The sequence below is a fragment of the Hyperolius riggenbachi genome, chromosome 2 (genome assembly GCF_040937935.1).
Source record: "Hyperolius riggenbachi isolate aHypRig1 chromosome 2, aHypRig1.pri, whole genome shotgun sequence".
NCBI classification, from domain to species: Eukaryota; Metazoa; Chordata; class Amphibia; order Anura; family Hyperoliidae; genus Hyperolius; species Hyperolius riggenbachi.
This window is the reverse complement of record NC_090647.1, coordinates 439,230,528-439,247,290: the sequence shown is the minus strand read 5'-3', so window position 1 is coordinate 439,247,290 and position 16,763 is coordinate 439,230,528. Positions and strand designations below refer to the sequence as shown.

Below are 16,763 nucleotides of genomic sequence, written 5' to 3'. Positions count from 1 at the left end.
ACTCACTCACATGAAAGTAGGTAGGAGGATTTTGTTACTTGTTTTCTGTGTGCTGCATTACAAAGCAAAGCCAGTGCTTTCCGTATCATTAGTGACAATTGAGCCATAAGCAATGTACCATTACTCGGTTATTGCCCCTGAAACAACTGTAACTGATCAAATCAGGTGACAGTTAAGGAACAATCACTGTACAGACACACTACTTGGCTATTTTCTGAGCAGCTGGTTCTGGGCTGTGAAGAAGGAAGGGATTGGATGATTGGCAGGCATCCGGCTGAAGGCACTACTATAATATAACAAAAGTGGTCAGTTACCAGGCAGGTAGATCACATTTTCAGTGACATCATGCTAAGATTTTTATCGGAGAAGATCAGAAATGATTACCACCGCCTCTTCCTGAAACCACATGTAAACACTGAATAAATGTCAACCTCAGCAGTTGGGCTGTTTAGCTCCTAGCAGCTTGTTGCTGACCTGGACTGTCCACTATTCTGCCCGTTGTTCTGGTCTAGTGTGGTTTTGGTGGCACTACGACCTTCTAGGCCTCGATCTCAACAGCTTGCCCACTTAAAGTCCCAGGTGTAACCAAGTGCTGAGATGTAATTAGTCGTCTCTCAGCTGAGCGGTGGCGCGTCACACAAGGTGAAGACTTCGGAAAAGATTGCGATATTAGGACTTAAATTAGAAGGCCAGAGATCCACCGACCTCACAGTTAGTAGCTAAAACCAGGCCTTAGTGCAAATCTGATAATAACCTTATGAGATAATGAATTTTACGTGTATTATGGATAATAAATAGAACATCAGTAGCAAAGAAAAGAATCTCATGTTGTTTTCCAGTACAGGAAGAATTAAAATACTTGAGTTGTTATGTATGCAAAAGAGCTTCTCTGAACTATTCCATAAACTTGGCGGAACTCAGTCCTGTTTTGTGAAGAGTTTACCAGAGCTGAATAAAATCGATACTCTGCTTCCTCCAGTAGCATAAACACATGTGAGTCCCTCAGCGTCCTCCCGCGGTCTCCTGTTTCAGCCCCGGTAATAGGCTCTGGCACGTCCAGTCAGGGTCTTCTGGACCTCCTGCGCATGTGGCTGAAAGGGAGACCATGGGAGGACGCCGAGGGACTCGCACGTGTCTATGCTGCTGGAGGAAGCAGTGGGTAAGTATCGATTTTATTCTTTTATTCAGCTCTGGCTTACTTTAAACAGCCATGAAATAGTGAGAGACAGCTTGCGATAAGGTTTTACTGCAGGAAATGTCAAAGGGTCACTAGCTCTGCTCTGTTTTACAGCTTAAAATACAGAGTGTGGTTTCTAAACTGCAAATGTGATAGAATGATGCAAGGTTATAAATTAAGCCATATACAGTGCTGCCCATAATTATTCATACCCGTGGCAAATTTTGACTTCAATTCAACTAGCAAGTAATTTTTTGGTGGGAATTGACATAGGTGTCTCCCAACAGATAATACGATTATGTACAAGAGGCATTATTGCGGGGGGAACATTTTTCAGCTTTTATTTACATTTGAGCAAAAATGTCCAGTCCAAAATTATTCATATCCTTCTCCATAAATCAATAGAAAAGCCTTTATTGGCTATTACAGCAATCAAACGTGTTCTATAATTGCAGACCAGCTTTTTGCATGTCTCCACAGGTACTTTTGGCCATTCATCTTTAGCAATGTGCTCCAAATCTTTCAGGTTGGATGGTCTTTTTGGTATCACCCTGATCTTTAGCTTCTTCCACAGATTCTGAATTGGATTCAAGTCAGGACTGTGGCTGGGCCACTCCAAAAAGTTAATGTTGTTGTCTGCTAACCATTTCTTCACCACTTTTGCTGTGTGTTTTGGGTCATTGTGATGCTGAAATGTCCACTGGTGCCCAAGGTCAAGTTTCTCTGCAGACTGCCTGATGTTATCGTTGAAAATCCTCATGTATTGCTCTTTTTTTCATGGTGCCGTTTACTGTGCTTAGGTTCCTTGCTCCAATGGCTGAAAAACACCCCCAAAGCATTAGGTTCCCACCACCATGTTTGACAGTTGGAATGGTGTTTTTTTTTAGGATGGAGGCTTCTCCTTTTTTAAGCCAAATAAAGGAAACATCATTGTGACCAAACAATTCAATTTGTGTTTCATCTGACCATTACACAAAGGACCAGTAGTCTTCTTCTTTGTCCAGATGAGCATTTGCAAAGGCCAAACAACATTTTGTTTGCCTTATCTGGAGAAGTGTGTCCTCCTTTGTCTGCATCTGTGGAACCCAGCAGTGTGCAGTGTCCTTTGGATTGTCTGCCTTGAGACATTGCCACCAGCAGAGCTCAGATTCACCAGGATGGCCAGGATGGCCTTGGTGGTGGTCCTTGGATTGTTTTTCACCACAGGTGTCACTTTTGACTTCCGATCACATCCTCTGAGATTTTCCACAGTGTGGAACAACTTGTATTTTTGAATAATACTTTGCACTGTAGCCACTGGAACTTGAAAACATTTAGAAATGGCCATGTAGCCCTTTCCTGACCTGTAAGCAGCCACAATGCACAGCCACAGGTCCTCACTGAGCTCTTTTGTCTTAGCAATGACTATCCACAAACCAACTGCAGAGAGCTGCTGTTTTTCACCTGTTGAGTTGATTAAAACAGCTGTTCCCAATTAATCAGGGTAATTAGGATGCTTTAGAACAGTTTGGGCTATTTGGCATGGTATAGAACTTTGGATTTTCCCACAGACTGTGACAGTTTGTGAAGGGTATGAATCATTTTGGACTGGATACTTTTTGGTAAAATGTAAATAAAAACTGAGAAATTGTTTTTTTTCCCCACAATAATGCCTCTTGTACATTGCCTTATTATCTTTTGGGAGACATCTATGTCATTTCCTGTCAAAAATTACTTGCTGGCTGAATAAAAGTAATTTTAAGTCAAAATTTGCCAGGGGTATGAATAAATATGGGCAGCACTGTAACTGAATATAAAAATATGAGACTCTTTTCTTTGCTAATGGTCTGCTTATTATCTGTACTACACATATGTTTAATTTCACTTCAGATTTGCTTTAAATAAAAAGCATAGTTGCAGAGGTCAGCTTTATTCAGTCACCAATGACAAACCACTACAGAACCAACACCATTCAGGCCTTATATATCCCTTCCAGTAAGATTCCATAGAGAAATGCAAACTGAATGAGAGCCCAAAATTTTATTAATCTCAAATTCATGGTCTCTGACGACAGTAACAGACAGGGAGGAAGTGTCTATGTCAAACTTTCCAAGTCAAATTGCTCTATAAATAGTCAATTTTTACCCCTACAGAAACTAAAGGTAGCCATCTATGAGTTGATTTTTACAGCTGATTCAAGCACTCTGATCAGACCTGCCATTAATTGTTTTATTGCCACAAATTAAATCTACAAACTCCTGACTAATTTCAGGCATTGATTAAAAGCATGAATTAATTTGTTGCTAAGTTTCCACCACTAAGGCAGCAGATTAATCAATAGTTATTGAGTTATACAGCTTTGTCCTGTATCTAGCAGTAGAAAACTAGCAAGGCAGCAGTTTGATTGTTTTATATCAGTAGTTTTCGTTATCCTTTAAAGAATAAATGCAGCTAAATGCAGCAATGTGGTGAAACAATCACTTTGCAGCCAAATGCTTTTTAGATTATGGACAGTATTGGATGAAGGTAAAATAGGGCCCTAGGTTAGATGTCAGCTTAGGGGTTCCAAACTTGCCACCCAACCTTTTTGGTCAGGATAGGAGTTAGTGAGGGTGACCAGAGGACACTAGGACAGTGGCAGCCAGGACACTAGACAGTCAGAAGGCCCCAGACATCCACTAAGCTTGACTTGTAGACAATCTGGTTATAATTGTGGTAGAATCAATTGGTTCCAGAAAAGCAATGTGTGGCTACCTTAAAGTAAACCTCGAGTGAGAAAACTCACTTCAGGGTTGATACTTACCTTAGTAGAAAAAAGGCTCTGGATAATATAGTCTCTTACCGTTCCTCCATCTAGACTGTCGTCGTATCCTCTGGTAACGTCATTAGACCTGTTTGGTCAAAAAGCTCTTCGAAACTACTTGTGTCCCCAAGTAGCTCTGAACACAAGCTATTGGAAGTGCACATACACGAGCCTGGACTCACACATGTGCAGCAGCAAAGCACTTGTCCTTGGAACTGCTTAGGGACACAAGTATTTTTGAAGAGTTATTCGGTGGAACAGTTTTACTGGTGGACAGCTCTGAATCAATTGGCCTGATGGAGGAATGGAAAGGCTCCAGCTTGAGCCTTTTACCGCTACTAAGGTAAGTATCAAACCTGAATTGAGTTTTCTCACTTCAGGTTTACTTTGACCACTTTTGTACTAGTGGTCTCTGGCCCCTTAAGAAGCAGAGACCGCTGGTACTAAATACCAGGGCTCGCCAGTGACATGCCGCACGGAGTCGCAGCAGTGGCCGTTCACACCACATACCCGTCGCCTCAGCCAACCTGCTCTGTCGTCACTATGGCGGCAGAGCTCTGTGAGTCAGTCAGGAGCCGATTTCATTGGCTTCTGACCCTGTGATCAATGTGAGCCAATGAGATTGGCTCACAGTGATGACGAGGTCGGAGCTAATGAAATAGGCTCCTGATGGCTCACAGAGCTCTGCTATCATACCGACGGGAGGGCGAGTGAGCTGCAAGGGTGAGAGAGCGACACAGTCAGCAGTAGCGGTGGGGGCGTGCAGTGGGGAAGTTGAAATCTATGCTCTGTCAGAAGTAAGCCTGCTTTAAATTTTCAGTTATGGTTCAATGACCTGTGTTTCAAGACCAATGCAGTTACAGATCTTCCTTAGGGAATGCATGGCAGAGGGGAGAAGATTAATAAGACAGACATAACAATGTTATGTTAGTAAAACTGATGCTTTTAATTAAAAAAAAAAACAAAAAAACCCCCCATAAAACATAGAAAAAGCTTCCACTGGAAGATTGTAAATATTAATATATGCTACAGATTACAAAACAAAGTAATTTGAGTATTTTAGACCAGAACTGTTTACATACTATACTAAATACAGTAAAATGAATGCACTTTATAGTCTTTCTGCCTTTGACAACCAATACATTACTGGAGCTAATGGATGAGGCATTCTGAAAGATTAAATTAAGATATGAGCTAATATTCATGCGGGGAATAGCTGTGCAGCTGTCTGATAGAATCTAGGGTGGTCACGCTACAATGTGATGTAGACTGTGTACACTGGGTTTAGCTAGGAGGGCCGAGCCCTCTGTGAATTGTGCAAACATGAACTATATAAAGTGTAAAAATGGCAGGATATGTATACTAATCAGCCAAAACATTAAAAACACCTGCTTCATATTGTGTAGGTACTATTATGCTGCCAAAACAGGTGTGAGCTATAGAGGTACGGACATCACAACAATTCTGAAGGTGTCCTGTGATGTACGATAAAAAGTGTGTCTGGTACTTTCAGTGCCTGATAAAGCCAATAGTAGAATATCGGCAATGTTACCGATATTCTACGATTAGGTACTGGCTAATGCCGATAGTAGAATATTGGTAATTTTACTACTATTGCTTAACCTTCCTCTCGCACTAAACCTTCCTCTACTTACACCTAACACTTACTTACTGATACCTACGCCTAACGCTAACCAACCAACTACCTACTCCTTACGCTAACCTGCCCCCTCATCACCTACATGTCTCTTGTGACATGTGACATGGAGATAACCATAGGTGCCTATAGTACTAGTTCTATTAAAAAATTGTATGAAGTCCCTTTTTGTCTTCCTGTACAGAAAGTGTTAAAAAAAATGAGTCGATAGCTACGCAAATGAGCTTGTGGAAGAGCTTGATAATTCCAATGATGTCCTGAAAAATAAACAGAAGGCAAAATACTCTTATCTGGCTGAGGAAATACTGTCGATAGGGTTTTAGAGCAGAAAACTTCAAAGGACATTACTTCTGTTTCTTTTGCAGTAGAATGAAGCTGATTTAACATCAGAATGTCATGGCTTCTTAAAAACAAAGCTTTTAAACTGAAAATAAAAATATGAGACTGTTCTATCCTCTATAATAAAACCCTAATGTCTCTGCATCCCGTGTCCCTGTGTGTGTCCCACATGCGCTCTGTGCATGTGCAGGGTGCAGAGACATTGAGGGAGAGCGAGAGTGATGTCGGGCGAAGGGGCGGGCGGGCGGGCGTGCGTGGGTGGGCGCTAGGCCTGAACGATTTTAGGTAAAAATTGAATTGAGCAATTTCTGTCTGAAATTGCAATTTCGATTCGATTCACAATTTCCTTCAAATCAAGCTTTGTTCCCCCCTCTTTACCTGTTTGTTTCCCCTCTGTCCCCCTGTCTCTCATTGTGTCCCCTTGGTGTCTCTGTGCCGCTCTGGTTCTCTCTGTCTCTCTCTGTGTCTCTCTCTGTGCCCGCTCTGTCTCTGTGCCTCCTCTGTCCCCTAAGCTGCATCAGTTCTGGGCATAACATCCAGCAGGAGTCCAGCGAAGCCCGTCTATCCACTTCGCCTCCTGCAGGCTCTAATGCATGGAATACTTTCTGTATGTCATGTGACATAGAGGAACCCGGAGTTCTGTTTAGCACAAGAGCGGGCACATGGTGATAGAGGACGGACAGCGTTGGACCCATGCAGAAGGTATGTCCAACGCTGCTGGCCGCACACGCCTGGACTTTGGGGAAGTTTGAAGCCACTTCTTCAAACTTCTCCCATGTAGAAATGACGTGATCGCGATAGTTGCCGAATTGACGATTCTGAAATTGTGATCTTGGTGATCAAGATTTCGGTTTAAATTCGATTTATCTTTCAGGCCTAGTGGGCACGCACGCGCGGCGGAAATGTGCATGTGAGGCGGACATTTGCGTGCATGGCGGGCGCATGTGTAGTGACAGACCTAGCCGTTTTTAAATGGGCTTAGGTCCACTAGTTTTAATAATATTTTATTTACCATTCATGAAACACATACAATTAATTTTGTCATAAGTTGACTTTAAGTTCAAGTTTGCTCTCAGTAGAACTTGACAATATTGCATCTAATACACATGCACATCTAATGATATCTACTGTATTAGTGGAAAATTACATGTGTTTAGACATCTCTTTATTTGGCTTAGGGGAAATGTAGGCTTCAGTAAGGACAAACAAAGGCAGTCATTCTGTGTTTCTTATCTCTTTCCCCAGAGCTGTCTGTTGTCATTCTTTTGGGTAATGATGCTTAACACAGTCCCATAAAAGTTCTCTGATTCCTTTGGCATTTAGGAGAACGCAATTACTTATGACCTTTTAGAATGTTGCGATGTATGATGCCTGTAGTAAGATATGCGTCAGTTACATCTCATGCTGCAAGTGTCACACACAGGAACGATGGCTGGACAGCAATATATAACATAAGCACAAATACAGTATTCTCAAATGTGGCTTATGCCAGGCTAACATCACAGTTTTGAGGGTGGTGACATATGGGCCTTTATTCAATTAACTTTTTCTCCTGAGTTTCCTCCGAGGAGATAATTTTTCATCTTCAATTTAAAATACATTTTCAGCACTTTGCAATTGAAAAAGCACTAAAAAGTAGGTGAAAAAGTACTATAGTTTTTTGAGTATTTCCATGCTTGCTGGTGGTTTAAAATGCATTTTGACAAGGGCCTATGTGCAATTAACTTTTTCTTCTCAGTTTTCTCCTAGGAAATATTTTTTCAACTTCTTTTTAAAAGAACTTTTCAGCACTGCAAGGAAAAAGTACCAAACAGTACAAAAACTATTTTGAGTGTTTTCTTGCTTGCTGGTGGTTTAAAAGGCATTTTATTGTCAAGGTATAAAATTACCACAGAGGAGAAGACTCAAGAGGAAAAGTTAATTGCATGTAGATAAATGTCCTCCAAAAAAACCTCCCAATGTACTAATAATTTCTGTCTTTGAATTTTGAGTCACTGCTATAATGCAGCAGTCTGTTTCTAGAAGGACCATTGCCCAGAAGCTCCAGCATCATGTCATTGAGAGGCCTTACTAAAGTCAACAACAGTTTGCAATCAGTTTTCCTTTTAAACCAGCTAAAATCACTCCAGGGATAACTGTTTGCCTCAGGAGAAAGTGTTTGATTAAAAAAACAATTAACTCATGATATAAGGTTGCTTGTTGGGGCCTGATGTTGCACAGCTCATAGTCCGCAGTGTCACCTGCAGGGTCAAGGTTGATCCTGATAGGCAACACTAATAGTGCATGAGTATGCACCTGTAGGGTAAAACCATATACTCAGCTTCAGTGCCTGGGACAATAGACCTTTGAATCAGTGAACTTCTTTGCACATACAGTAGAGTCCCAGTTAACTGGAACTCAGGCATCTGGCAGTCTCAACTAACATGCTTGACAGGGGAGAATGGGGCAACCCTATACTATTTGCAGAGAAGGTGCGCAGTGGAAGTGATTTACAGATCATCCAGGCGCCTGTCTTCCTCTCTTCTGTAGTTTCCAGCAGTTTTGCAGGGTCCTCATACAGCTCCCTGGGGTGTCACCTGACCTGCATCGGGTCACGTGACGCTTCAGAGCTGTACCCGAAAGACATTGCAAAGCCACTGGGAGCTACAGGAGAGAAGAAGACCGGCGCCCAGATGCAAGGGCGTAGCAATAGCCATAACAGCTATAGCAGCTGCTATGGGGCCGTGGAGTAGAGGGGGCACAGGTGGTACTTGATGTATTCACCAACTTTATTGTGTTCCTCCACCCTATGATTTTATCTAAGTGCCCATGCACTTAGATAATGTGATCTACATGCAGTGTAGATCATATTAGAATGCAAATCGCCCAGTTAACGCATATCCATAGGGTATGTGGTATAGTAGGGTATACATAGGGTATGTGGTATAGGTAGGTGGCATTTCTCAAATTTCTCAAGAATGCCTACATTTTATGGCCCCATGAAAGTTTTGCCATGGGGCCCCATATTGTCTAGCTACGCCACTGCACATATGATTCGTAAGTCACTCCCACTGCGCACCCATTCTGCCTGTAATCCAGGGAGGAGTTTAGTGTCATATTTAACGCTAGTTGCTTCACTTCTCAAACAACCGTCAAGAACACATATCCAACAACAGGCAATCCCCACCTGTGCAAGATAAGTGAAACTGTATTATTTTTTTTTGCAGCAATGTCAAGCAATGTGCTAACATACAGCAGGCAGAGCAGGGTTTTCTCTTGTGTTTTATCACAAATAGTGCAAGCAAGCAATTTCTGTGCTGCTCCCATAAGTAGAAGACACAGGCAGTGTAGCAATCCTCTTCATAAGCCGCAGGGGAATGCAATGTTCTCCATGTCTTATGGAGAATTCCAATCTTAGACATAGTGGCAATCAGGTTATGACCTGAACCACACATGCATTTTTTTTATTTGTAAAAGTAATTAATTATGTCTGTTTTGTGTGTAGTTTGTTAGTTAGATGTTCCTTGTAAAGGCAGCATGGACTCGCCAAGCCAACATCAGTGAGATCTGGAAACTTGCAGATTTCACATGGGGAGTGAATGACTCACATGGAAAACAGAGGCTTAGGATGCAGATTTCTCGACATAGTTTGAGGAATTGGTTATACTTCATGGAGTAGTTACTGGCTATATTGGCAGACTGCATGTGGAATCACAGTGACCTTACTGGACCACAAGAGAACTATACAACTGACGTATTAAAGCTACAATTAGGCTGATTTATACAATGCAACTGATTCTTTAAGGCCACAATGAGACTCATTTATTAAAGTACCATTATGATGAAAAATAATGCATGTCTATAAAAAATATATTTTTCCCAGAGTAAAATGCACTATAAATTACTTTTCTCTTATGTCGCTGTCACTTACAGTAGGCAGTAAAAATGTAACCGATGCGACATGTTTTTGGACTAGTCCAAATCCTCATGCGGGATTCTCAGTTATTTGATTTATTCCTTACAAAAGCACTCTATAGACAGGTTCTATAAAAAGATGCTGGCCCTGCTCACGTGCATACTATTTTGTCAGAAACATATAGTGCATCTTACTCTGGAACAAATGTACATTTCATTCATATGCACACACATGCACTTTAAATTTTACAATTATTCCCAATATTCGCCCTTCAACCTCCTTGGCGGTAATCCCGAGCTAGGGTCGGGGCGAAAAACTGCAGCTAAGAACGGCAATCCCGACCTCTGCTCGGGGTAGCCGCTGGAGACTGTATGCAGAGCAATGCGCGCAGCGGGAGCGTTTCTACATACCTCCTGGGGATCCCGACGTCAGCTGGCATTCTTCTTCCTCTCCTCCGGGGCTCTGCTTCCTGTTGGTGAGATCGCCGGCTGTCGTCATGACGACAGCCAGCAATCTCACTTTAGAGTTGCAGCGCCACCCGGAGAATGGAGGCATGGAGCCCAGGGAGGTGAGTGATTGCTGGAACTGCTGCAGATCTCCCTGGCAGCATGATTTTTTCCAGGTCTGAAAGGGTGCAAAAAAATTGCATCGCTTTTAGACCCTAAAATCCGGAAAGAATCATAACACCAAGGGGGTTAAGGTTCTGTGGGCTGAAGATCATCATAAGTGGTTCCACAAACCCATTAACCTTTCAGCAACCCTCACTATGCACCGATATCACACAGACGAGGGCTCCATACTCTCGCCACATAAAAGCAAGCAGGTTACAGGCCTGATCCCTCCCTCGCCAGCCTCCTCCAGCCTGACTCCTGAATCATCCGCAAATTACTGTCATGATCGCTTTTGCAGCATGTACTGCTGGCTGCAGATGTACTGCAGCCAAGCAGTTCTGATTTCTTTACATGCATTTGCTTGCATAGTTTTGCTTGCACTCACATTAAGGGTTGATTCCATCTGCAATAGCTCTGCAGTTCATGGCAGCTTGAGATGCTCTTGTGAATTCAAACATTGCCTGTTGCAGCTGCCCATTTCCTGCTGTGCTCCCCGCCCGTCATAGTTTCAGTCTCAGTCTGTCTAAACTGTTACTCCTGGACCTCTGTTCCTGGTTCTCGTGTTTCTCGTGTGGATTGCACTGGCTCCTGCGGAGGAGCAGTGAATCCTTCCAGTCCTGTTCCTGGAGATTAGTCATATAGCTGCGGTTGCTATTGACTATCTCACTCCTGTGTGTTTGTCTACATATGAACGCTTGGTGTCGCTGAGGCAGTGACTGGATTAGCAAGCGTTCATTCCGTTTGTCTCAATCTTTGTTTATGTGTGTCCTTTGGGACCTTAGTTAGTTCCTGATACGTGCATATATATTGGTTCTCCAGTATATTCATATCTCAGTTAGATTTGTTATTTTGCTAGTCTTGTGTCATATTTTGGTTCTCTGCCAATATATACGCATACTAGCGCGTTTGTTATTTTCCATATTGCGTTGCGGATTATTGCATCTTAGTTAGTGTTGCGTCATATATTGGTTCATTGCAAATATATATGCATACTAGCGTGTTTGTTATTTTCCATATTGCGACGCGGATTACTGTATATATTTGTGTATTTCCTTTACTTGTTTCTTGCTCTGCCTTTGTCTTGTCTTGTGGATTGCGCCATCTCCTGCGGAGGAGTAGCGAATCCTTCCAGTCCTGTTCTTGCGAGGTAAGCCATCGCTGCAGTCGCGAGTGGCTGCCTCGTTCCAGTCTGTCCTGTTTGTGAATGCTTGCTGTCACTGAGGAGTGACTAGATTAGCAAGCATTCATTCTGTCAGCCTGTCCTTTGCTCTCTGAGTTCTGGTTAAGAACGCTCAGCGCTGTTTTTGCGCTGAGCAACCTTTGTTAAGTGTTGTTGTGGTTGCTCGGAGCTACGCCTGCTTTGTGCCCCACATCTCCTGCTGGAGTCAGTCCTCTCCTCCACCAGTGCGTTTGCACTATACCCTGAGATTCATAGTTTTATGCCTTGCTTGCGTCTGGAGGAAGCCCCACCTATGTATATTTTTTTTCTCCACCCCCATCTCAGGTACACTTTAAATAACTAAACCAAAGCTCAGGTACAAAATCACCTAATTACCTAAGAAGAGGGAAGCCTCTAGATCCTAATGAGGCTTCCCTCACTGTCCTCTGGTCCCCTTTTGCCAAGCGTGAACCCTCCAAATATTAATGACAAGGGCTTGTCGGTAATATGATTGAGGTCCACTCCTCTTCAAGCACAAACACAGGAATACTGCATCTTTGAGAGTAATGCCTGCGCAGTAGGCCAGAGCCACTCCTGTGCATGCAGCTCTATGCTACTCCGCAGGCGCCGCCGTTCTCATGCAGCTGCAGCACGGCCATGCGTGTGCTAGAAGAGGATTGCGGCCCTGATCAGCTGGAGGGTCCCTGAGCAGCAACAGGGGACAAAAGGACAGCGAGGAAAGCTTCATTAAATTGCCAGGGGCTTCCTTCTACTTAAAGTGACCCTGAGACGAGTATATGCAAAAGATGTATACATGCCTGGGGATTCCTCCAGCCCAGCGTAGCTAGAGGTTATGGGGTTCTATAGCAAAACTTTCATGGGGCCATAAAACGTAGGCATTCTTGAGCAATGCCACCTGCCCCTATCCTATGGATATGAGTTAATTGGGCAATATAAATTCTTATGCAATTTACACTGCATATAGTGCATGAGCACCTATACAAATTCATAGGGTGGAGGAACACAAAAAAGTTAATGGTGAAGACATCAAGTACCACCTGGGCCCCCTCTGATCCAGGGCCCCATGCAGCTGCTATGGCTATTGCTACGCCCTTGCTCCAACCCCCTCTGCACCGATCGTTCCCACACCTTTTTCTTCCGCCTTTCCTTTCTCCTGCAAGAAGACCCGTTAGCCTGGGCAGTCAGGGCGCACTGCACATGCGTAACCCGGCTCCCAGCAGGCACAGAACGCTCCCTGCTGGGGGAGCGAGACAGAGGCGCGTGCAGCCGCAATGCGCATGTGCCAACTGGCCAAACTTAAGGGACCTCCAAAAGGAGAAAGGGAAGGCAGAGGAAGACGGCGTGGGAGGAATCGGTCCGGTACAATCTTTTGTATATACTCGTCAGTGAATCATAATGATCAAATGCCAAAAAGGTTTGTCATGTGTCTGTCTGTATGTACTACTAGACCTTACTTTTCAAAGGGTATTTCCAGATCTGTGTCCAGAGCTGCAATTTGCAGCTTTGGAACAGTTTAATACTAATTGTCTGGTGAACAATAAGTGTTCCATTTGTAAAGAAAAATCCTAATGGTCACATGAGTTTGAGATCAATGAAAATATGAAAACTTCCAACCCAGCATTTCCCATACATAAAATAACTTATGGATTAAATGACTGTAGTTCTATTTCTGCTGAAGGCAAGCAATATTGAAGTTTAGTGAAGATTGCCCCCTTGTGGGGAACATGGTGTACATGTGTATGCTGCTCTAATCAAAGTGATAATTTCTTTTTCTTTCTTTCTATAGCTAAACCACCACAGTCAGACAGCCCAGTGTTAGGTAAGTTGTCTTATTGGCTCAATTTGTCAGTAAATACGTGATATGTCTGTATTATGTGAGGTATTTATATGGAGTAATGTACAGCACCAGAACACACTATAGTGGAATTTAAAATCTCACACCATTTTGAAAATATGCTATTAGATTTGGAACTGTTCTATATGATCTATAAAAAATACTTAACAAACACAGGAAGCAAAAAACAGCAGTACAATCCAAACAGATGGTCTAACACTACCTGTACCAAAACTGCCTCCTGGTTTTTGATGAAGAGAAGAACTGGTACATTTCTCTGGCCTTTATTGCCTTTCTAACTGCTGTCTGTTTCAGAAGGATGCTGAGATTTCACCTCAGTGCCTGTCGGAGATTATGGGTGTCTACAGGACAGGGAATGAATGGTGAATGGCAACCTTTCAAAATGTCCAAGTAGTTACACAGGTGTCGGTATAACTCAGTTTAGGGTGGCCACTAACAATCCAATCTTTTTCATCCAATCTTACCAAATCTATGTAGTAGAAGAGTAAACTGAGTGAATGTATTGAATAGATACTATAGGCAGTCCCTTATATTACATAGAAATGGTAAGATTGGATGAAAAAGATTGGATCGTTAGTGGCCACCCTCAGTGGTATGAAGGAAGCATGTTGATTGTCTAGGAAGGTTTTAACTGTCCTCTGTTTTCCTATTGCCAAGATTCCCACATTTTCTGACTTGGAATCTCAGAAGTCATTTAACTGGCACTAGAGTCAACAGGGACACAGAAAGAAATGACTTAACTATTTACTATTTTTACTCAGATATTTGTTTTATCAGTATAGAGCTGTGTGAATGGGTGTGTTTTATATTGGAGTCTTTTCACTAAAACAGTCTTTTTTTATTTGCTAAAACTGAAATGCATTTAGACCCCTTTCACACTGTGGTGCTGTGGTACATACATTTACCACAAGGAGCCACAATGAAAGTTATGGGGCCGTTCAAACGTACGTGATGCACTGCGCCAGAAGTAGAATTATTGCCACAGTCCAGCTGCACAGAAATCCGTGTGTTACCGCATGAGCCGTGGCCGCCGCATGGATTATGCAGCAATGCAAGTCTACGGCGACGTAGTGAATGTGAACGACGGCGCTCAGTTTGGTGCACTGACAGGGCTGGAGCTACCATAGGAAAAACCATAGGAAAACCATACCATAGGAAAAAATAGGCTATTGCCCAGGGCCCTAGAGCCTGTAGGGGCCCCCAAGGTGTCCCTCCCCAATCTTAAATGTTGCTCCCCAGGGACTCTGCAGAGTCTTTGGCAGAGTAGCGTCTCATCTGTGCTGGCGGGCAGGTGAGACACTACACTGACATAGACACTGCAGAGGTCCTAGAGAGCACAGTTAAGTTGGGAGGTGATTGGGGGAGGGTCAGCAGCCAGCTCAGGGGCTCAGGAGGGAAATTTGGCTGCAACAAAGGGCCCCTAATGAAGCTTTTTGGTCGAGGTGTCTGTTGGGGGCCCCCAGACTAATTCTGCCCTAGGGCCCAAATGTTACTTGAACCAGCCCTGTTCACTGAACAGGGGTGGAATGGGGGCAGGCCTATGCATAATACCCTGTCGTTGTACTCTGCCGCAGGGTCATTTAAACGACTGTTTGGTCCAGTGATCGCATGGCAGGCTGCCATGCCATGGGATCCCTGCACTGCACCAGTGTAAAAACTGGCCGTAGCAAAGTGCAAGAGGCAAGCATCGCTTTTCAGAAGGGATTAAATGGGGTTATGACGAGAGAATGCCAACCTTTACCATAGACCATGACATTAGTACCACCCCTATTGTTTACAAGTGTCAATTTAAAAACAAAAAGAAATGTAACTATTTTTTGTAAATTTAGTTAGATTGATCACATACCACACTTGGCATTGGTTGGAAAAAGAGCGGACATGTACAAGCGATATTTCATCTAAAAAGTTGATTGTGTTGCCCTAGCATTTAAAAGCTTTTGATTCCATGTTTATATTGAACCTAAGGGTTTCACACTGTGCAGGTTGTGTTGTAATACGATTGCACCACTATGTTGCTGGAAAGTCGCACCATGTGCTTGACATGCAATGCGACTATACTGTGAAGGTTACAGTACAATGTGAGTAAGCTTCATTACCACTGTAAATGCATGTATTGCCCAGTTAACTCCCAGCATGCTGCCTGTTCCTGCAGTGGATATTGCCACACTGCATCCCACCACACTATGGCCGTATTCAATTCACTTTTTCACCTGAGTTTTCTCCTAGGTTATATTTTTTGAACTTGTCAATAAAATACCTTTTAAACCACCAGCAAGCAAACCAATACTCAAAATAATTCTGATAATACCTTTTTACCTACTATTTGATACGTTTGCCATTGCAAAGTGCTAAAAAGTTATCCCAAATCAAAAATGAAAAATTATCTCCTAGGAGAAAACTCAGGTGAAAAAGTGAATTGCATATGGCCCTAAATGTGAAAACCTCATAGAAATATCATTGTATCGCGTTGTGATGATTTTGTCTGTTGCAACAAAACACTTAGTTTGTCTGTTGCGACGAAACACTTAGGCCCAAATGCAAATAACTTTTTCACCTAACTTTTCTCCTAGGTGATATTTTTTCACCTTGCCATAAAATGCATTTTAAACCACCAGCAAGCAAGAAAACACTCAAAATAAATTTGATAGTACTTTTTAACTAACTTTTGGGTATTTTTTAATTGTAATATGCTGAAAAGTTGTTTTTTAGAGAAGATGAAAATTACCTCCTAGGAGAAAACTCAAGTAAAAAAGTGAATTGCATATAGCCCTTAGTGTGGAGGGGTCCTTATGTATTACAAAAAATCAGGTTAGGTTTACATACCTTTATTCTGCAGTAAGGGCATAAGTCCATAACTGTAGTGGGGATTAGATTGTGAGCCCCTCTGAGGGACAGTCGTGACATGATTTGTTTGATCTGAAAAATGTCAGCACTATATGAATACGTAATAACAAAGCTGTAGATCCTTCCTCATGATCTCAACTCCACCCATGATGAGGTTCAGATATAATAATAAGCCATGGTTTTTAGGTTTCCAGTGGCCGATCATGGGCTTTGTGTACCAATCCTAGAGTACCAATGATACATCACTTCCATGTATAAATAGCAGAACCTATTACTCAATAAGCATTTTCCAGGGAAGGGGAAGGCGGGAGGAGCTGTTACTATTGTTCAATATCCTCTTCATATACTTTGGGAAGAGGTTGGTTACAACTTCTGCACTAATCTATATGTGATTTAGGCCACGTTCGCATTATGAAACACGAA

The 16,763-nt window shown here is 42.7% G+C and overlaps 1 protein-coding gene across 4 annotated transcripts in view; it reads left to right on the top strand.

Annotated features, from left to right (window-relative positions):
• Window positions 1-16,763, top strand: part of ADGRG2 (adhesion G protein-coupled receptor G2) — a 234,306-nt gene that overhangs the window by 103,077 nt on the left and 114,466 nt on the right. For all 4 annotated transcript variants that reach the window (XM_068269980.1, XM_068269981.1, XM_068269979.1 and 1 more), the window contains exon 4: window positions 13,428-13,460. In XM_068269980.1, the coding sequence (XP_068126081.1) occupies window positions 13,428-13,460 (33 nt within the window). The remainder of the gene's footprint in view (window positions 1-13,427; window positions 13,461-16,763) is intronic.